The sequence below is a fragment of the Lonchura striata genome, chromosome 19 (genome assembly GCF_046129695.1).
Source record: "Lonchura striata isolate bLonStr1 chromosome 19, bLonStr1.mat, whole genome shotgun sequence".
Lineage (NCBI taxonomy): Eukaryota > Metazoa > Chordata > Aves > Passeriformes > Estrildidae > Lonchura > Lonchura striata.
The window spans coordinates 11,999,650-12,020,989 of NC_134621.1; the positions used below are offsets into that span (position 1 = coordinate 11,999,650).

At 42.2% G+C, this 21,340-nt stretch overlaps 1 protein-coding gene across 3 annotated transcripts in view; it reads left to right on the forward strand.

Moving 5' to 3' along the window:
* The window catches only part of ASPSCR1 (ASPSCR1 tether for SLC2A4, UBX domain containing), a 35,730-nt gene that overhangs the window by 10,652 nt on the left and 3,738 nt on the right, over positions 1 to 21,340 (forward strand). For 2 of the 3 annotated variants that reach the window (XM_021534074.2, XM_077787419.1), the window contains exons 5-13: positions 208 to 265; positions 1,069 to 1,142; positions 1,911 to 2,328; positions 6,777 to 6,916; positions 8,231 to 8,312; positions 9,144 to 9,210; positions 9,993 to 10,055; positions 10,346 to 10,398; positions 21,248 to 21,299. In XM_021534074.2, coding sequence (XP_021389749.1) covers positions 208 to 265; positions 1,069 to 1,142; positions 1,911 to 2,328; positions 6,777 to 6,916; positions 8,231 to 8,312; positions 9,144 to 9,210; positions 9,993 to 10,055; positions 10,346 to 10,398; positions 21,248 to 21,299 — 1,007 coding nt within the window. The remainder of the gene's footprint in view (positions 1 to 207; positions 266 to 1,068; positions 1,143 to 1,910; positions 2,329 to 6,776; positions 6,917 to 8,230; positions 8,313 to 9,143; positions 9,211 to 9,992; positions 10,056 to 10,345; positions 10,399 to 21,247; positions 21,300 to 21,340) is intronic. The other variant, XM_077787418.1, reaches the window with a different exon arrangement.

A 21,340-nucleotide genomic window follows, 5' to 3' on the forward strand; every position in this document is an offset into this window, starting at 1 on the left:
AGGCTGTGTTTAAGGAAAAGTGAATGCATTGAAGCAATTTGTGTACTTAGTGTCTAACAGTGGTCCTGTGAACTGTGTAGTGGTTATTGCTGGAGAAAAATGGAGGACAGTGTTTCCTGCTGATTTCACTTTGTACTGTTACACTCTGCTGGTTTTGGAGGGGTAGGCTTTTCTGCAGATGCTGCAGTGTTTTGCTCTTTCTTGCAGGGAGTTGATGGAACAGGATGGTGAATTGTCTCCAGTCTGTATTTACATGCGAGATGAGGTAAGGCAGCAAAGGCCTCTCAACTGTCTCATGTTCCTAAAACATAAGAAAACTTAGTTCTGCTTTCAGCCTGGAACGTGTTTCTTTTGAACTTTCTTGAGAGGGGAAGTAGAAAAATGTTGGTCTTTTCAACTCATGACATGTCTGTATGGAAAAAAGCTCTCTTGGAACGTAACCTTGTGCCGTTGAGACCTCTGAGCCCATAAAATGAGCTCAATGACCTATTTGTGTTTTTCTTTCCAGCTTCTTTTAAAGCTTGAGTCAAAACAGTGTTTTCATTTTAATAAATATTTGCTTTTCTCTGTTTTGATCTTTTGCTATTAATGTTTTGTTAAATATTTTATATATGGATATTATGGAATTCTCTCTCCCTAGCTGTCCCCTTTACTTCTCATTGACCTCTGTGGACAGATCGTCTTTATTCTGGAATAAGTCATTACAGATGGAGAGGAGGTATATGTAAGGAAATCATCTGTCTTGCAGCTCTGAGATGTTGCCTGTTGTTTAACTTCTGACATAAAAGTAGCTTTGCTGAAGTTGGATCTCACTTGGATGTGTGTATGGGATGAAAATATATGTAGGTCATCTTCCATTGAGATGATTTAATAAGCTGTGAATTTGGTGAAACAGTACAAGTTGATACAGATGGATTCAGGTGTGATTTTCAACTGCAGGAGTGTGTTTTCAACTGTTTCTTGTGTTGTGTGGTGTTTCTTTGGATACAAGTTTCTTTCTATGAAGAGCTTTACATGCTTTCCTGGGGAATCAGAGGCCATAATTGCTCTCCTCTGGTTTTGTTGTAGATATCAGGAAAAGATGCTCTGGAGAAGACAACACTGAAATCGCTTGGCCTGATTGGAGGCAATGCTGTTATCAGGTTGGGAAAAGCAAAGTTTGGCTTCTTTATTTTCCCTTTCCACTCTGATGGTGAATTTATTTTAAGTACCAAAAGAAACACAAAAAAAAAGAAAAAGAAAAATCACAAAAAAGTTGCCAAATTAAAACATTGCAGCACTCAGAAATTATTGTGTTTGCCTATTTATCTCAAACTGCTGCCCAGATGTGCTTCGCACAGCAGCAGATGCTGGCACTGACCAGTCATGTGCAGATTAAAAGAGCTTGTTTGTTAGTTTCTTTTTTTTTTTTCTTCCTTCTTTGAGTGGAACAGAGAATTCAAAGTTAAAAGTGTCTCTGAGAGCATAATCAGCTACGACTTCATTCTTCCCTTCTCTGGATCTCAGGCACTTAACTCCCAGCTGCTACAGGCCCTGGTGGCTGTTGCGGGTTGAGTTTGGGACAAGGGCAACCTTTCTGTGATCTCCTGACCAGTTCTTTGTGGTACATATGGAAGGCAGGAGTGATTAGAAGCTATGCTTTACAGCTGACTGCTGTTTTTCTCTAGAAGGCAGTGTCCTTCCAGAGGAGTGGGTCCCTGTTCTGTTCTTTTGCACAACTCCCTGACCCTCTACCCCACACTTCTCAGCAACTGGAGCTTGTTCTCTGTAAGCATCTGGAAGAAGAAAGTTGTTAAATCTGGGTGTCTTTGAGTCAGCTGCTGTGTTTGTCATGGGCACATTGAGAATAGGGAGGGCAGTTCTCCTAAGATTGTGATTTTATTTTTATTCCTTTTGGTGTCTTCTTCAAGAGTTGTCATGAAGAAATGCAGTTCATCTGCTTGGGAGGAAGTTGTGGATGCCACGGTGCCTTGTAATGAGCCAACAGTGAGGCGAGGCTCTATGGAAGAAGCAGTGGATGTGCCTCTACCTCAAGCAAACACATTTCCAAAGGACTTGGAGCACAGGGATGTGGCTGTATCTTTAAACAGCTGCACACACAAGCAAGACTCAATTAAAGATTCTCATGCTAGCTTGGAGGAGCTGTGGCATTCTCCAGAGCCTGAGCCTACCCAATTTGTCCCTTCTTTTGGAGATGGAGAGCCTCTGGGGGACTCTCCTGTAGCTGTACCATCTTCAAAGCTGCCGACAACTTTTTCCAGTCCTGGAGGCCCTTCTAAGCCAAAGAAGTCTAAGAGCAGCCAAGAACTGCGAAAGGAGCAAGAACAGGTAAGGCAAAATATATTTGCATTTTGGGCAACAAGGATTTTTTTTTTTTCCTACCTTGCCTGAAGCTGCACTCCCAGGAGGAAAAAGATGTTTCCAGATTTAGGACTTTTTCCATGTGTCACAGGATTAGGTGCCTTAATGGCATACAGTTCTGCCTGAGTTCAGAAAGGAAGTAGGAAGGATTTGAGTTTTAAGAATTTGCTGTTCAGAGGTAGGCAAAACTTTGAATCTCTAGGTATCCTTGATGACTAGTTCAAATACAGACAGCACAGCTGTATTAAATCACAGTCCAGAAGATCCTACACCTCAGTTACACAGATTTCATGAACAAATGCCCACTTTGTTACCTGAGCCCTGTGACTTAATTTTCTTAGTATTGCAGATGAAGCGGAAACCTTCCATCCTTTTCCTTTTGTAATTTTGCTTGCTTATAGAAGTGTTTTTTGTCTTAATCTAAAATATCTTGCTTCTGAGGTAGTCTACCTGTCTCTAACTATCTTCCAGAAAGACTGATTGCACATCTCCCCATTGTTGGTGTCTCTGAAATAAAACTGTGTTTGTTAAAATTAAAAGTGCTTGAGCCCATGTTGACATACCAGAACTGATGGCTGAAAAGTGCTGTGATGCCAGAGTCACCTGGGAATGACACTGAAGTGTGTTTTCTGTAGGGCAGCTCTACAGAATTGAATGTCTTCAGGAAGGTTGGGTATGTCTGGCAAGTAGCATAACAGGAGCCATTTAATTAATATTTTACTCCTTTTTATTATGCATTGAGTTTCCCATTTTGGATTCTCAGTAAGTGGCTCTTTTCTGGCTCCTTTGGCTCATCACTGGGGCCAGCTTTCATGTTCAGAGATCCCCTTTGTTGTTTCTGACTCTTTAGTACATCCTAGAGTTGGAGGTTTGAATCTCCTCTGGTCTGATCCAGCCAGGATTGAACAATAGAAAGCTATAAGTAAAAAGAAAGGATGCCTGGGGAGCTTCAAAGGGAACTTAGTCCACGAGGAATTTAGCAAGACTGTGGATGCTTTCACGTTGATGTAGAGACTCTACCTTAGTTGATTTCTTTGTGGTTACAGCCTATTTTTGATGTTTTCTGAATTGTTTAGGAACAGAAGCCAGACCCTGAAAGGACTCTGGAGCAGTTATGAACTGCACAAGTAGCAGGCCATGCCAACCTGCAGTGATGAATATTTGAGTGTATTAGAAACTGTCTAATCAGTGTTATTTAACCTTTTGGAGCAGACCCTTAACATGGAGATGTAAACAGTAGGCTGGATGGTTTGTCCAGTCTCACATGTTGCGTGCTTCAGTTGCACTCTTGTCTATGAGGGGTTTGCAAAGGAGGAGTTTCCATTGTGTCTGGGAAGGGAAAAGTGTTGCAAGGGTTTGTGGTGGTATCCTTCACCAGTCTTGTTGCCCACACTTCTCTGTGCACTGGTGGGAGAGGCAGGACTCCATAATTTCACTGATTCACAGCCTGATGTGTAGCTGTGCTTTTAGGCATGGGCTGAGTGGTGGTGACTGAAGGACTCACATGAACCGATGTCTTTGTGAGAATCACAGTCCAGTTCAAGCCACTGCTGGAGCCAGCCGCCCTTCCACTCTGAGAGCGGCTTTGGAAGCAGCTGCAGATTCTGTTGGGGGAGTTGTGTCCTTGTGTTAAACAGCATGTGATTTTGACGGCTGCTTTCAAGCCCTTTGATCTCTGGTACTTTTTCTGCTGATTGATTACATTTTGTTCCCTCCTCCACTCCTACCATCTTCTACTCTCCTCCCAGCGGCAACAGCCAAGTAGGGCTAGCCACATGGCATCTGCTTTTTGTCCTTTTTCAGTCCTGAGGAAAAAAAAACCCAAAACAAAACAAATTATTTTTAAACATCAAAGGTCTGTTTTTGTAAAAGAATCTTCCCATTAATGCTTTGCCTGTGTGTGGTTTTTGAAGCTGAAGAGAGGCTGGATAAAATCTGTGCTGGCATCCCTTCGTTTCTTGGGCTAAAGATGGTTTACAGACAGCTGCAAGCTGACTTTGATGTCAGAATGTTAATTATTAGGAGGTAACTTTAAACCAGATTGAGCATGAGATTAGAGCTCCTAGAGGTGGTAGGGAGGAAGTGGGTCTCTGGGGAGAGCTTGCTGCTGTGGAAAGCACAATGACCCCTATTTCACTTAAGTCATAAGAGTTTTCCTCAGCTTACCTGCTTTCCTGGGACCGGGATAGTGACCGCAGAGTGAACTGCATTCTTCCTGACACCTGGCTTTGTCACGTGGGCTGCACTTATGTAGATGCTGCTGTGAACATAAGGCTTCAGCCTCTTGGTGAAAAGTGCCTGACATTTCGGCTTTGGTGGAAGAATAGACTTTGAAGAAGGAAGATGCCAAACATTAGCAAAGCATCTTTCACTCCTGGAAGAAGTAGGACAGCAGAATGTGCAGCTTGCTTTCCTCCAGTTTACATAATGGAAAATAGAACATCCGTGTGGTGGCCATTTATTGTTACAGGAGATGGTTATCTTTTGTCACAGTTGCAGAAAACACAGCAAGTGCAGTAGGTTGGGAAGTGGGTTAGTATTCTTGGAGTCTCGTTTGTAAGCATTGTAGGCAGTTAATTTTTGGATTCTGTCTGTGCTTTAGGATTGTTGGAGCCCACAGCAAGGAAGAGGAGTGAACACTTAGGAGTGGAATATATGTCTGCCTTGTGCTAGCTTGTTATTCCCAATGCCTTGGCAGATGCCATTAACTGTCATCATAATTTGGATGGGGGCTGGCCCTTTCCCTGTGGAATCCCACTGCTGTTGGAATTAACTAACGTCGTTGTTAGAGCCAATACTAAATGTAATTTAGGATTTCCTAATACAGACTTTGGAGTTCTCTCCATTGTGTCCTACTGCCCTTCACAACATGCCATAGGATATGCCTCCGCAGTCTTTTGGGTTTGGGCTTTTTCAGCAGATGTCTGTTTTCACTACGTGTTTAGAATGAAATGAAACTCAAGCCTGTTTGAGGAGATTAAAGTACACTGGGTTCTTGGGCGGGCCTGATTAATTCTCCTCTGGCCTCTGACATAGATGTGCCCTCACTGGAGCATCAGTGGGCAGTGGTGGGATCACAGTGCAACCTGCTAACTAGCAGATGGTCCTGGGCACGTGGGGTCCTTCCTGCAGCACCCCTGCCCTGTGCCGGGGAAAGCTGCAGCCAGGCTCCTGTACCCGCTCGTTAGGGCTGACCCTGCTCAACTTTCTAAAAGTAGCCAAAGGTCCCACCCACACAACCTCCATCTTTTAATTTCTCAAATTACCCTTTAGTGCCCACAAGTAGAGTGAACATTGCCTTGTAATTTGTGTTGTGCTTTAGACAATTGAGAAGACTCCTGTTCCCAAGTGGCCAGTGCCTGGAGGAGGGGTGAGTGGATGGAGGGAGGACATCCGAGTGTTAATTAGGATTGGAAAGAGTGTATGAGAGAATGAGGGGAGAAGAAATGGGCAGCAGGTTTACTCACAGAGTGTGTGGCATTGTTCAGCTGGCAGCTGACTAGGAAGAAATGCTGGATTAACTACCAAAATTTTTGTTCCTGTGAGGCTCTTCAGCCATGAGCTGTGTCCTCCCTGCATCTCCTGTGGCCTTCAGTATGCTGTTCTCTATGTTTGCAAGCTTTGTTCCTTTAAACAGTTTTGGAATTCAAAAAGTTTAACTTGTTTGAGATCCAGGAGGTGTAACTGCCTCTCGTATGCTTGACTCTGGTCATGGTTTGTATTCACATAGGCACAGCTGCTGCTTTGGATAAAAGAGAGAGTAGCCAGACATAACCTTTCCTGAGGAGGGATCCATTAAAATCCTGCTGCCTGCAGAGATGGCAAATGCTCTTGATCTCAGTGGTTGGGGCTGAGTTTTTTAGGGAATTGTGGCTAATGGCTTGTTTTGTTTTGGTTTTTTCATAACTTCAACCACAGTTTGAGGCTAGGCCCAGTAGCACCGGAAGGATTGCCATCATGACATCCAGCTCTGGGCTCTGGAGGCTGGGGGAGCAGGCAGGCAGGCTCTGCCCTGCAGGGCAGGTGAGAGGGGTGTCTGCGTGCAGCTTGGAGTGCCTGCTCTTAGCTCTGGTGTGTAGGGAAAATTGCCAGTAAATGTATTAAGTACCTTTATTGCAGCTGATGCCTAGAACTGCTCTCCTGCATCTGTGTGCTCTAGTTGCAGCAAAGGGTGATCTCTCACTTTGTAAATGCAAAACAAGAGTTTCACTGTTTAAGGGATCTTTCTGCACACCAGAAACCAGGGTAAAATTTTGAAAGGTGTGCAATGAAACCCTGCAGTGGTTTAGTTCAGAGAGCTGAACAGGTCAAAAGACAGTTTGCAAATAATGTCCTTTAACTCTTTTTCAGGAACCTTATAAGCTAAGCAAAGCAATGTGTTTAAAACTGATTTGAGCTATTTTTTTTTTCTGTAGCTTGTAGAACGTGAGCCCCTTATATGTCACCTAGACTTACTGGAACAGCTTCCTGATGGCTCAGAAGAGCTTCCTGATGAATTTTTTGAAGTCACAGTGGATGATGTACGGAAACGTTTGGCACAGCTGCAGAATGAGAGGCAAGTTCCCTTTCTGCTGTGAGTGAGATTTGCGGTGTCCTGTTGTTGAGCAGAGTGACAGTGATCAACAGAACTAGTTTTAATTTTGGCCAGTAAAAAATACCTTATCTTCTAAGTAACAGAATTAGCCTTTTATTAGACCTCATCAGAAAGAACAGCTCAGCTACAGGTCAAGACCTGAGAATGTTTCGAAGAAGCGCACACACACACATAGAAATTATAGGAAGCTGACTAACAATGTATTGTGCTGTTCAGGTAGCTTGCTTTGAAGTAGTAATGCTTTTACTTCATCAAACTTCAGTAAAAACTCAGATGAAGATAAACTGTCCTTTCTGTCACAGCACCATTTTGCTGTCTGTATGTTCCTTGAAGAAGTTAATTTCATGAATGTATTTAGTTTTAAGTGGGTCAAAGCATTCTTTTAAACATTGCAATAACTCTTCAAGACTGTGAAACAGTCTCCTTTATGCTATCGCCAAGTCCAAGTTCAACTTCTTACTTAGAGTTGATTTTTTTCCCACAGGGCACTGAGTACACAGAATATGGCCTGAAAATTGCTCTGCTGCTTGTGGGTCTGGAGTATTTAGTGGTACAAATGTAGAGTCACTTGGTTGGGAATTACTGGAATATAGGTCCCCAGAAAAACCCAATTTCCAAATTTTCTGATGCTTTCCCCTTACAGCCAGGGATAAAAATAAAGGCAAGTTACACATCAGTAACTTGGATACAAAGAAAATGTACTATGGCTGAGCATGGGATCTGTTTGGTCTAAGCTAGTTTCTTTGCTTATGGGAAAATATGTAATTGTTTTCTTACATTTATTGTTTCCTCTTAAATGCAAGTAGACTTTTATTTTCTACCCACTGTTTCTTTTAATAGCCATCTACAATGCCAGTTCTTGAATGATCTAAAACTTTTCATTTTTTTCCCTGTTGCTAATTAATACTAATTTTTTTGTGCTGGCATTGTTTTTCAAGTTCAGTAGCTATTCTGCCCCCGTGGAGTAATCATGTCCAACCCTGCTCTGCTTTATTGGATTAATAAGTCCACCTCTTCTTGAGTAGTCTAAGCAGACTTTCCTGTCCTCTTAGGATCTTTTTTTGCATCTGCTGTCATGAACTTGTAAAATAAAAATAATTTTATATAGCATTGTTGCTTATGCTAAGTAGTTTCAGGAGGTAGGGAAAATACTGTGAGAGATGCATCAAACAACTCAGCAGTTCTCATCAGACCTGCTTGGGTCTTCTGCTAGCTTAATAAAGTAAAAATACATTGTAAAATTACAGACAACTTGCCTTCTTCCCATGACTGTAGGAAACGCCTGGAAGAAGCTCCACTGATGACAAAATCCTTGAAGGAGTCCCAGCTGAAGGAGAAGTTGGAGCGTTACCCAAAGGTAGTATTTGTTGGTTTTCCAATCCCTCTGGCTAGTCCAGACTTGGGGATTGAGTACCTTGGGATTCAATGGTGATCAACAGCCCTTAAGTTACTTAGAGGGAGATTTTTCAAATTCCCGTCCCTATTAATTGTTTCTGGGACTTGCATAACAGTTGTGCCATGTGAAAACAGCTGTACTGTAATATGGTAATATGTCACTGGTTGAGAGACAGGCAGTACAGTTGCTTCTGTTCTGTTCCAGATGTCTCAAAACCTTTCTGTTGTACATGGGTCAGTTTGTATGACTGAACCTTTCTGCCTGCTCTCTGTAGACATTTTGTTAGAAACTTGTTAAAAGTTAAAAATTATTCAATGTTACAAGTTGGGTTTATTTTACTCTGTAACTCTGATCCTTGTGCAGTTTTCAAGTGAAGTGCTTTCTGACCAAGCTGGAGGTATAAAGGTCAGAGGTATGTCAGGAGGATTCCTACTGCTGTGGACACATTAGGATGCCAGTAAACTGTCTGCACCTGTCTGTGAGGTTCTGTCTTTGTTGTTGGTGCATCATTTAGCACAGGGAGCTTCTACTCTCTGAGGAAGTGCTGCTGCATTTTACATCATAGTGCTTTGACAGATGAGCTCTTGTGCCCCTTCTGAAAGCTAGACAGCCCTTGTTCCCTGAGAAGCTGCACAGCACTGTTAGCTAGGTTGCTCTTCTCTCCCTGTAAATACCTCAGACCTCCCCATTAAAGAAAACCAACAAATACACAACTTGCAGATTCTAAGCCAAGGACAGGTGTTACAGAGGAGTGATAAACCACTGTCCTGATGGGTGTTATCTCTGCTTTAGGTGGTGGTGAGAGTTCGTTTTCCAGACCGCCATGTTCTGCAGGGCTTTTTCCATCCCACTGAAACTGGTAAGGCCAGTCACCTCTGGAGCCTGTGCAGCTGTAACTCATGGCTCCCACCATGACAGGAGAGACTGTCTCAACAGGTCACACTGTTGCCTGGCAAAGTAAAGCTGCTCTAAAAAAGCAGCAGAAGGTAGTTACATTGTCATTGTAGGACCCTGAATGGACTAAGAGGAGACTTTGGGCTAGTTAGGTTAGCTAAGGGCTGCTTGGTAGAGATGGCAAAATACTTGTCCTTGTGTAGACAGGAAGTGGTCCCACTTGCTATCCCCTTGTGTCTAAATGATGTGTTACTGGAATGGATTTGGGGACCTCCTCTGCGTTAGTGTGTAAAACATTTTTCACCCCCTTCCCCAGTCCAAAACCTACCCCAAAAAGCAGGAAGGAGGAAAAAAAAACCAAAAACAAACTTCAGCAACTCTACTAAGAGAGGATGTACCTTTATGGCTCTGTCAGTTCACAAAAGGTAATCAGACCATGCACCAAGTAGCTCTTACTGTTATTACTGGAGATCCTCTTATTCTCAGCTGTCAGCCATGGTTACCTATACAAATTTTTTTTATAATTTTGTAGGCATCCTTAGATTTTTCCAAGGGACCAGTACATCAAAGTGGTTTGTTCTGTTTGTTTTTTCTACAAGAAATTTGTGATGGCAACTGTGTACTTTGGAGTAAAAGTCAATCTCCATACCTTCTAGAGTGCATTTCTGCTGTTACAGGTTAGTCTTCTTGTCCAACATTTGAAGAACCAAATGTAATATAGGAAACCTTTCTCTCCTTTTTCCACAGTTGGCATTTTGAGAGACTTTGTAAGAAGCCACCTTGCTGATGCAGAGTTGCCATTTTACTTGTGTGAGTGCTGTTGGTAATATTTGGCCTTACTTTATAAAGCCTGTTTCTAGCTGTGGGATGTTGATGCCTGAGAGATGACCTGGAAGGGAATGCCTTCCCTAAAACACAGCTTCGCAGTGCAAAGAAGGTGTAACCTGCTCCCTTAGCCATGTTATGCTTCTGCCTAAGAAGCAGCCTCTGTAGGCATATGAATGTGTCATCCCTTCAGAGAGCAGGGATGCCTCCCATACCTGTGTTTGATGTTCTGGCTGCTAGGTGATCCTGTTTTGTAACTTGTTTTTTAACTTCAGTTGTTGCACCTCCCAGAATCATCTTGAACGATGAAAGTCTGACGCTGTTTGAGGTAAGAACTCATGCATGGGCTCTGATTCTCTCTGGTTTGTGCTCCACTTAACCCTGCCTCAGGCTTTAGTTACTTCTAAAAGAAGCTGAATAATGCTGTAGGCTTCTGCTCAGCCAAGGCGAGTGGAACCAGGTGTTTAGGAACACAGGCTCTTCACCAGAAGAGGTCCACCTTGTGCAGCAATAGGCAGAGGCAGGCTGGGGGCAGGGGTGGGGATTCACATTGTTTGGTACAGAGTTGGAGCTGTAGTTAACCTGGAATGTTATTGTGAGAGCTGAGCTGAGTGTGCTTTATCTGTAGCTCGACTAGGATAGTAAGATGAGACTCAGTGTGGACAGGGAACTGTTTCCAATTGCTACAGTGGGAGCTAGAGGCCATATTAGACAGAAATCTGACTTTTTTGAAATCACTATGTGAGAGTCAGTGTGCACTGAGGGATATGCATTCTCTCTGTGTAATTTTTCTCTGAAAACACTGAAATACAGGTTTTCAAATTCAGATTCCTGGAGATTTTTTTGCAAGTGACATATAAGGTGGTCTTGGTGTCCCTGGCCAGAGACTATTGGCTGTGTAAATCACACATTAGGAGTGATTGAATGATTTTGCCAGTGACTTTGCCCCAGAGTCATGCTTTTTAGAATGTTCTGTCATTCAGAACTGCATGGACCCTTCCAGACTGATGCTCCAGAGATCCTTCAGAGTAAAGGCTCATGTAGCAGCAGTGACAATTCTTGTTTGATGCCCTGAGAAGGGCTGGGGTGGGGAGAGGGATAGAGAGAGGGACTTTTCAGGCAGCATGGTGAGCTAGGTAGTGATTAACATGCCTTGGAAGTTGTTTGCAATGGAGTTTTCCAAGTTCCACAACTTGCTGACCAGGCCATGTGGAAGAAATACACATGCAGATGCTTTTAGTTGACTAAATGTTCAGACCTGTGTCTGCCTCCTGTTGATCCTCTGATGCTGGTTCTAGTCACCCTTGTTAACTTTGGTCTGTTTCTTAAAATGTTTTAAATCCTCTGCTTGCCTCCATTTGCCCCTTGCCTGCCTCCCCTGTCCTGAAGTACTGCTTTATTTTATTTTCTCTTTCTCAGTGCACATCTCATGTTTCTCTGGATGTCTCCTGAAACATGACTTTTTCAATAAAACACCACAGGAATAATTACATCTTGTTGTCTTTGAAATAAGAAACCTTATGGCAGAAATTTTGTTTAATTTGCTGCGTTAAAGCCTTTGTTCTGTACCTGGCATCATTACTGGTGCTTGTTATACGTGTGGCAATTTCCCAGTTTCCTAGTTGTGACATTTACTGTGAAATTCATTCTTTGTGGCAGCTCCCTGAGACATGAGCACATATTAAATTAGTGCTCTTTGAAGACTTGGAGGTGCCTTACAGCCCAGTCTTAGGGACTTCATTAGAAATCACAACTTTGTGAAGAACCTGATCGATTTTATTGTCAGACATCTCCAGTCTGCAGTAGCTTTCTGTGGATTGCAATACTTGCTGTGGCACATGGCAAAGATGCAAAGCCTTGACTTTGATACAGATCTGGGACTGTTCAAGATGCTGTGCTCAAAAGTAGAAAATTCTTTGCAAATGGATTGTTTTAAGGAAAATATTTTTTCTCATTTCTCATATCCTCTCTGTCACCGTGAAAGAGGAATAACGTCCAACTAAGATAAAGGGTGTCAAATCCAAACCTGCCACATGTAATCACACCATAGTCAAATTGAACTAGTGGTTGAGAAATTTGGTATAATTAAAATAAAATGGAGTTTTAAAGCACAATCTTAACTATACTTAATCTGTACAATTACTTGCCAAATGTGGAAAGCAAGTAGAATCTCATCCTTAGAATATTTTTTAGGGATTGTAACATGATATTACAAAGAGATTACTATCACATTAGTTAACAGCTGCATGACTTTGCATTTTTGGCTTATCCAGCTAGCTCTACATAGGTAAATGTGATGATGCGCAGGGAAAATAATTTGAGCTTCATACACAGCTCAGTGAGCTCTTGCGTTGATCATTATGGCTTTGGAGCAAAGTCTTAAGGTGGTGAAATCATCAGCTCATTACTGAATAGCAGTCAAATTGAAAACAACCTCCTTCCAAAAGCAAAGTATTCAGAACAAAATAGAGAACATCTCTGTGTACGGATCAGGGTTTGTCTGAATAATATCCAGATCTGGATTCACTTCTTCAAAAAGAGCTGGTGAAGGTGCAGAGAAGGGGAATGAGGTTCATCAGAGATCTGCAATGTCTGTCCAAAGAGATCTTCTTCTGTCCAAAGAAAGACTGAATAGGTTAGGACTTGCCAGTCTGTAAAAGATGTGACTGGAAAGGAAATAATGTGCCAAGGAGAAGCTGGAATGCATTGAGTTATTGTTCTTGAGTATGAGTGAGTGGCATCAAGTAAGGCAAGCAGGAGCTAGAGTAGATGGAAGAAGGTAGTTGTCAGTGTGTCAGAAAATTGAGGCATAGAATTCCTTGTCACAGGACGCTATATACTAAAAGGATATACTGATTTGAGAGACTTTTGGACAAGTTCGAGGAAGATATTTAGTAAGTCTGTCTTAATATATAGAAACCTCAGGAAGCTTCTAAACTGAAAATCATTGCTAGCTAATCACTTAAAATCAAGGATACTCTTTTCTGTTCATCTGGTTTTTGTCTGTTAGGGAACTGACTGGGTTGAATGGACTTCTGTTCTGCCTCTGGTTCTTCTTTCCTTGGGAGAGCTGTTTTTAATGTCAGTGGCTCTGTAGCCTGTGTCCCTTGCTGGGGGCCCTTCAGCCCTTTCAGGTCATGGTCTGTTATGGCAGGAATTATTCTGTGTGTTTATAAACATTTTACTTGGATGAAGCATCAAACCTGAAAGAAACAATTCCTGTTGAGAACTTGTCATGCTTTTCTGGTTATCCAGACTGCTGTCAAAGACCACAGAATTCTGACCTGTGAGGATGGTGCCTTATCCCTGTTTGGCCTGGCTGATTATGGGAGAAGCTTTGCTGCCATTAACCAATGTAAACCCTTATTCCTCTAACTTTCACCATGTCAGTGCAGGCCCCATGCCATAATTTTCCTGCTTAGATAAATTTTCCCTTCTGCTGGAGTCTGGGTGCCTGGAAGAAAGGGACTGAAGGGCCTTTCTGCTCTGGACAGAAACAGGTATGGAAATCACTCCAGCTGTTGTGCCCATGCCACTGTGTCATTGTTGGATGCTGTGTTTGCAGGCGTCTGTTCCCAATGAGGCTGCACTGCCTGGGCCTCGGGGCTCTCAGTAGAAATAAGAATGAAAGAGGTAATCTTTGTGGTGCTGGGGTAGGAGGGCAGCGCTGCGGGTGGGACCTGCTCACTGCTTCTCATATAAGGTTGTGGCCTTCCAAACTGAGAAATATTAAGTCTGGAAAGAGGTTTGTGTGGGCCAGGGATCATCGCTGGCTGTGAAACCGAGTGCTGCAGTGCCTTACTGTGCCCTGGATGGGGCTAGGCTCTATGCAGAGGGTTTGTGGAGACCTTTCCCTTTTCATTCATCTCATGGTCCATGGAAGGGAAGCATTCTTGTACTTTAGTCAGAGCTCCCCTTCTGTTCCCTGATCTGGAAGGAGGGAGATAAAAGGAAAAAGCTGCCTTGTAAAGATAGGGGAGACATGGTTAAGGTACTTTGTAAAATAATGTGGCTTTGGGGCTGGGGATGGAGGAGCTTTTGCTCTAAGGTGACCTGGCAATATGCAGCACCCATGTAGTGAGAAAGCTTGTTCTGGAATAACAGTGTTGTAGTTCATAGGATGTGAATGAGAATGAAGTTCTGTGGAGTATGCAGTTCTTTCAGACATCATAGGAGAAAGAGAGCTTGGATAAAGTAACAGTCCAACTAAGTGCTCAAGTTTTTTGATGTATCTTTGTTGGGTTTGGAGGATGTGTGAAAGGTTCAGGAAGAAGTTTTTCTTTACTGGTAATACATCTCTTTAAGGGTTCAGGTTGTATCATGCAACTGCCAAAATTTGCCACTTTTGCCCCAAATGCTGCATGTCACTTGTGGTGACTCTTGGGATGCTTGGTACTTGATGTGCTGCCCTTGCAGAGATGCCTGCACATAACCTGACTCTTTGAGTTTTCCAAAGTAGGTACTACCATAGTGTATCTAGCCATTCTGGATTTTTTTCCCAGCATTTAATTTTCATGTTATCCCAGGTCCTAAGTTAGCAGTAGGCTATCCTCCACTCTAAAGACTATGTTGGTGTTGTTGGTAAGGAAAAATGGATGGTGTCTGAGGCAGTAATGTGAGCATATTTGAGCATTCAAATATTTATAAATTACTGAAATTTGTGCTGAAGCCAATAACAGAAGTGACTGCAGATGGTGGAATATTACCAATATTCTGCTCTTTCCACCCTCTCCCACCATTCAAGCTGACAAGTTTGGAACTACATTCATTACATTTGATCACTTACAATGAAGGGAGAACCTTTGCGCTGCTAGCAAAACCAGGAAGAAAGACAACTGTTGTTGACTTGTTTGCCAAGATACTTGGAATGAAAGAACTGTCTGAAGTGAATGCTCCCAAAATCTGTGTGTATTTACAGTATAGTGAACACACAAATTGGCAGCAATGTGGAGTTTTTGGAGCCCATAAAGACTTCAAGGCATTGCTTTGATTTTTTGTTGTTGCTGTTTTTGCTGGCGGCCTTCTCCTCATGTCCTTGAAGTGTTTTATAATGTTCTGCTCTCCAGAGCTCATCAACCACAGGCTTCCCTGTTGTAGCACTTGGCTTTGAGTTCCTTGTAGCTCCAGTGGCTTGTTTGTGTTTTTCTAGGCTGTCTGAGCTTTTCAGAGTTTCTTCTTAGCTTCTTTCTCCTCGCAGAAACAGGCAGTTTTGAAGTGCATTTCTGTGGTGGGTTAGTGGAAAAAAAAAATCATTGATTGCTGTTTTAATACTAGGAAAGATTTAGCACAAAGTAGGAGTACCAGTCACTGGAAAAGTCAAGGCAGCAGAGAGGACAGGAGGCCATCCTCTGTCTACAGAGGAGCTAAAGGAATCCACAGGCTTCCACATAAATACTTAGGTCTTCCAGTCAGATCTTAGAGTGTTTCCTCTGTCACATACCATGAGGCAGAAATCCAGATGAGCTGTTAGTTCCTTTCTTTGTCTTTGGTTCTCTTTCCATATCCTATTTGTTAATGCCAGAGTGGGCAGTATGTCTGGTGTGTTTGTTCAGTGAACCTGACTACGACTCGGGCAGTACGAAGCCTTCTCTTTTGGCAGGAGTCTGAATGCAATTTTAGAAAAAATTACTTCATCAGAGTCAGTCCATCAGAGGCATTTCCTGTGGCAGGCCTTGTGGTTATTGCACTCACTGGCAAAGAAAATTGTAATTAATACTAAAATTCATCCAGCACAGAGGATGGCATTCACCTAAAAGTCTTAGTCTTCTCCATCCAGGATTTTATCATCTGACTGCATTCAGTTCCAATCTCACCTTCTCTTTGTGTTGACGTCTGTTACTTACACTCGCAGAGACTGTCTATGCTTGCAGCATGATGCTGCTTCAAGAGCAGCTGGGTTCTTCAGCCCTATGAGAGGCTCCTTGCACAACTGAATTTGGAGTGGAAATCCTGCCCAAAATGTTGACGCTACTGTCAGTTTTGAAGGCCAGATCTTTCTGATCTCAGCTATCAAGGTCTCAATGAATGCTCTTCATACTTGGATGCCTTCATAAGTAGCCTTCTCAAAAGTGTTTTTAAATCTTATCTTTGCCTTATGAATTTTAAAGGTCCCCTGCCCTAGCTGGATCAGATCTCCTCAATGCTGGCCACAGAATAGCCATCTCTTCTGGCAGTTGATGTCCACATTGGGCAGCTTCGTTCTCAGGTTATAAACTTGAACTGCTTGATCTGTCTCTTTCACCATGACTGTGGTGTTTATTTCTGTCTCAGCAATGCTGTGCAGTCTTGCTGGAGAAACTTTTGATCCACCAGCTTGCCAGTTGAATTTTCCAAGACCTAGTTTATGTGTTTGGGGTGTGTGTACTATGCAGTATTTCATGTTGGTATCTTGGGTTTCTCCTTCCATGCTCATGTTCCTTTGAAGTGCTTATTTTCTTATTCATCTTCCTAACATTAGTCTAACAGCAGACCTGTGGCACTCTGATCTTCTCAGATTGTGTAATGGAAAGAATGTTGCTCCTTCTGGCAGCTGCAAGTTCCCTTCAGCAGCAGCCTCTGCCTGGTCTGACAGCATTGCTGTCAGGGAAGAGAACAGCTTCCTGAGAATAGAATAATGTACAACATCTGCAATGCTCTGTTTTAGGATTTTTTTGTGTATGTATATTTGAGAAACAGGAAAGATTGAGATGTTACTTGGGGAGGGTTCTGCCTGAAATATTTTCTGTGTTCTAGAGAACAAGTTACTGAAACATGCAGTAAAACAAAGCAGCAATGTCTCTCTGCTGTATCACAGCTGGATTCACCAGAGACTGTTGTTCTGAAGTGGGTATTTTTATCATGGAATGTGAGATGCAGCAGCCCCAGTGTGCCACTCCACAGCCGGGTTGCCATGCTGTCACAAACCACGCTCACCACTGCAGTGTTTGAGTAACTGTTCACTATTTCTCTGAGTAAAAATGGAGTTACTCAGCTGTATAGTTTCAGACTAAATATGGCTTTACAAGAAACAGGCTGGTCTTCAGATCTCTGAAATGGCAAGTGTTCATTTAAACCTCTGCAACTGTAATTAAGCACGTGGATAAAGCTGTGTTACATATATTTAAAATCTGAGGAGATGGTAATTTGGAATGATACTTATTAAGTGAGAAGGGTAATAAACAGAACATTGTCTTCCTTTTCTCCTTGCCTCAGCGACTTTCTAATCCCTTCAGAAGAAAGCTGTCCTGTGATTATGATCTTGGATGGGACTCTTGAGACTTGCATGCTTAGTTCTCATTGCTGCTGCTGCCATCCTGTGTGACCTTGACTAAGTTATCTCTTTAGGTCTCAGTTTTTCATCTCTATAAAAAAGAAAAGCCCCAAAAAACAGAAACGAAACCAGGAAGCCCACAAAAATAAAAAAACCCCACAAACTCAAAAGTATTTTTATTTACATCGCATCTATATAATTACCCAATGGGACACTGTTTTCAGTTGGATTTTTAGGTATTGGTGCAGTAAATCTGACTATGTTGTAAATACATCTTGGATAGTGTTATTTGAACATTATGTTTCAATAGATTAATAGCATCTATTTCCCCAGTCAGAATGGCAGTTTTTTGGCTGGAAATGAAAGCGGCAAGGAAAAGAAATACTGGGTGTTGGAGTGTAGTAACTGACTGTTGGCTCAGTCCTATTGTAGTAATTCTTTGCATATAAGTGAGTGGAGGTTTTTGAGTTACTTGTTTTGAACATCCTTTGATTCTTTTGGTTAACCTGGAAGGCTCCTAAGAGTTCTCAAAATCTGTTCTGATTCATAGATGTTCTTGCAAGAACCCTATGCAGTGAAGAACTGCAGAGTTGTTCTAGAAACATTGTCAGATGCATTAGAACAACTGCAAACATTAGAACAGCTGACTTGAGGATACAGTTTTCAGGTGATGGTCTGCCCAGTGGTTGATCGTTACATTCATAAGTGTGTTAGAGAATGTTAAGGGCTTTGACCTTGGGCTCGTATGTTTTCATGGACAGAATCCACTAAAACCTTCTCATCTTTATGCTGAGACAGTCCTTGGACAGTGGGATCATTCTACTGGCCTGCTTTTACTTTTTTGTGTGAAAATGTTGCTGATTTAAATACTTCCGATTATAAAAAACTCTGGGACAGCGTTAGGTCCTGCCAGTGACTGGCTAGAGAATTCCCAGGTGAGGTGTAGCTGGCTGCCTTCTATGCTGCACCCTCAGGGAGTGTTGGGATTGGGGTGGTACCTGACAATTTCACACAAAGGAAGCTAGACCAAAGGTTCTATGCATGAGCCAATAGTCTGTTTGGATTAGAGAGAAAAGCCTTATTGGATGGAGGTTTGGAAAGAGGAAGACTCCATGTTGGCTGACCCCTAGGAAAGGATAGAGATGCAGGGAAAGGAGCCATGGGAAGGACGTTGTATTCTGTGTACTGCAGGGCTGCTCTCTAGCTCCTTTAAGTTTCTTTCAATTAAGAATTTGAACTGAAACATTTGAGCTGATGTTTTGCCAGCAGTAGGAAATAGTTGTGGACGTGGATCCTGAAACTGTGAACTATGATTATTTCACGACCTGTGAGTAAATAGGCTAGAGGTTTATATTGGGGCACAGTCTGTCTATATGTTTGTTTGTTGAGTGAGTCTGTCTAACTGTTGGTCTGTATTTCTCACTCTCTTTCTCTCTTTGTGCCTCACACAGGCTTTGCCATGAATTTTCTCTGACCCCTTGGGGCCATTCCCACATAAAGCTTTGATGTGTGTGCCCAGAGCTTGATTGACAAGGAAGTTTCAGTGGCAGCAGCAGGGAAATGAAGAGAAAAGGGCAGGGCTTTGAACTAAAGGGCTTTGAGTTCTGAGTTTCTGTGCTTACTTATCTCCTTCAGAATGTTAATTATTTACCAAGATAATTGGTCGGGAGGCAAAAAAAGAGAGGGGAGGTTATTAAAAAATTCCAACACTAACACACTACAAAAACCTCATTTTCCAACTTGCAGCTGGCATGAAAAGGATGTTGTGTGTAAAAGGGCTTGAGTGTATGTCTGTTGGGGGGGGGGGCTTTTTTAAGGCACCCATTTCCTAAATAGACGAATGCTGTAGAAACATCAAAGCTCTTTTGAGAGTTTTTTCTGGGATTTCTAAACCATGTCTGGTACTTTGTAATTAAAAAAGTTTATGGAGAGCTGTCTTTGTGACTGGAGAAGGCAACCTTAGGCCCTGTTGATGGAGGAATGAAATGTTAAAAGACCTACTAAATAATTATTTTGCTAAAATGTTCAAGGATGTGAATTTGCCTGGATGCTTTTGCAGGAGCTGAGTCTTGGAGCAGAGTGATAAATGTCTCCTGTTTCAGCCTAGCATGATGTTGACTGAGCTGCATGACACAGTCTCCTGTGGCCTCTGGATTAATGACAAAAAATGCATAATACCATATGCTCATCTGAAGCTTGTAGGCAGGAAGAGAGGTGAAGCTATTTCATTCTGCCTTATGTTAATGGAATTTTATTAGTCTCGATATTAGCAGCAGTCCACAGCCTCCTCTGTGAAGATCAGGGTTCTTTTGAGTTCTGGTAATTGCTGCACTGGATTGGGTCCAAGGACCATCATTCCAGTATCCAGCTTGGGCTGATGGTGGCAACAGAGGCTCAAGAAAACTCCAGAGCAATCAGTTTGCCCTGCACAGTTCCCCAGTACATATGAGTGATACCAAGTGGGGCAGTGACTTGCTTTTATCTAGTTATTTATTTATTGGATCAGTGTGACAAGTTTAATGTTACCGTTTTGCCAGGGAAAATGTAGGCCATTAATTAACATTTGCTGTATGGTTTCTGGCTATAGTGGAACTTGCCTCTTTTACACCATGATGATTTAGTTTCTTTACCTGTCTCTTAGTACAAGGCTTCCTAAAAGCTTAATAGAATTGTTTCAGCTAGTTATTCTTTATGTGGTATTATACTGGCATATAATGCATGTAATAAATATAGTGGTTGTTTTTCCAGAGTCCTTTCTGGAACAGCTGTTTATGCCATATCATATTAATCTTCTGCATATCATACCCTTTTAAAAATCTAAGCCTGAGCTTGCAGTAGTGTCTGTTTTTAGAGTGAAATTTAATAACTTTGGCTCTCTTGCTCTGTGTTTCCCTTGGGAACACTTGGATTCACCACGGGATGTGGTGGTATGGTGTTTTGTAAAGTATTGCTGAGTTTTTTTGAAGAGGCGATGTGACACTTGGGGTCACTGTCAGTGGCAGAACAACCTCCATAGGTAGGTCCCTCCTTTATACCTACAGGTGAATTTGTGATTCCTTAGTTGAACAGGGGATGTATGAGTCCAGTTTCACAGTTTCTCTGGTGCCCAGAAAAGGACCAAAAGATACTGGAGTTACCTGCATCTGATATATGGGGAGAGGTAGAGTCGAGGTTGTTCAGCCTGGAAAAAAAGAAGCTCTATGGGGTCTTGTCAATGTGTGTAGTAAAAGAGATGTGAAGTAGCAAGGAATATGGTCCAGAGTTCTTAGCAATGCCCTGTAAAAGGACAAGAGGAAATGGACACAAATTACAAGGACTTCCGTTGAAATAAAAGGAAAAAAAATAACCACAAACCCACTGGATACAAAAAAAATGTTTGAATATGGCAATTATTCTGCTAAGTAGGAACTAGGAATTCAGGTTGGATTTATAAAAGGAAATACTTAATCCTGGAAAGGTGGTGAAACTAGATACATTTCAACTATGGACAGGGTGTAAATGTAATAAAATTATTTAGAATAGAGTTTGGAAGGGCATAGCTGGATTTTTCTTCTCTTGGTGTCATCCACTCAGAAGATTCTTCATCATATTAATGTTATCTGCTCAGCAGTGGAGAATCTGGGTGCAATATTATGGCCTTAGATACGGGGACAGAGGAGAAGGAATGACAGGGCATTCCTGCAGTAAGCACTTGCTGTAGGGGTCTCATCACCTATTTAGTAAATCAGATCATAAAATTTTCCTTCATGTCTTACTCTGAATGGCCTGTGCTCTGTAGAAGATTAAGTTTTTCTGACTTACAGATGGTTAGTGACCTGGTTTGAACTCTGTGAATTTGTCTGTAGCTGTCTAACCTGTCTCTAATGTTCACAGGGAACTGTGAAAGCATCTACAGACAGTGATACTTTCTTTTCCCCTTTTGTTGCAGGCTAAACTTTTCCCAACTGCTGTCATTCATTTTGGATCGGAGGAGTGCAGGGGTGAGTGCATTTAATTTCTCATTCAGTTGACTGTATAGTTC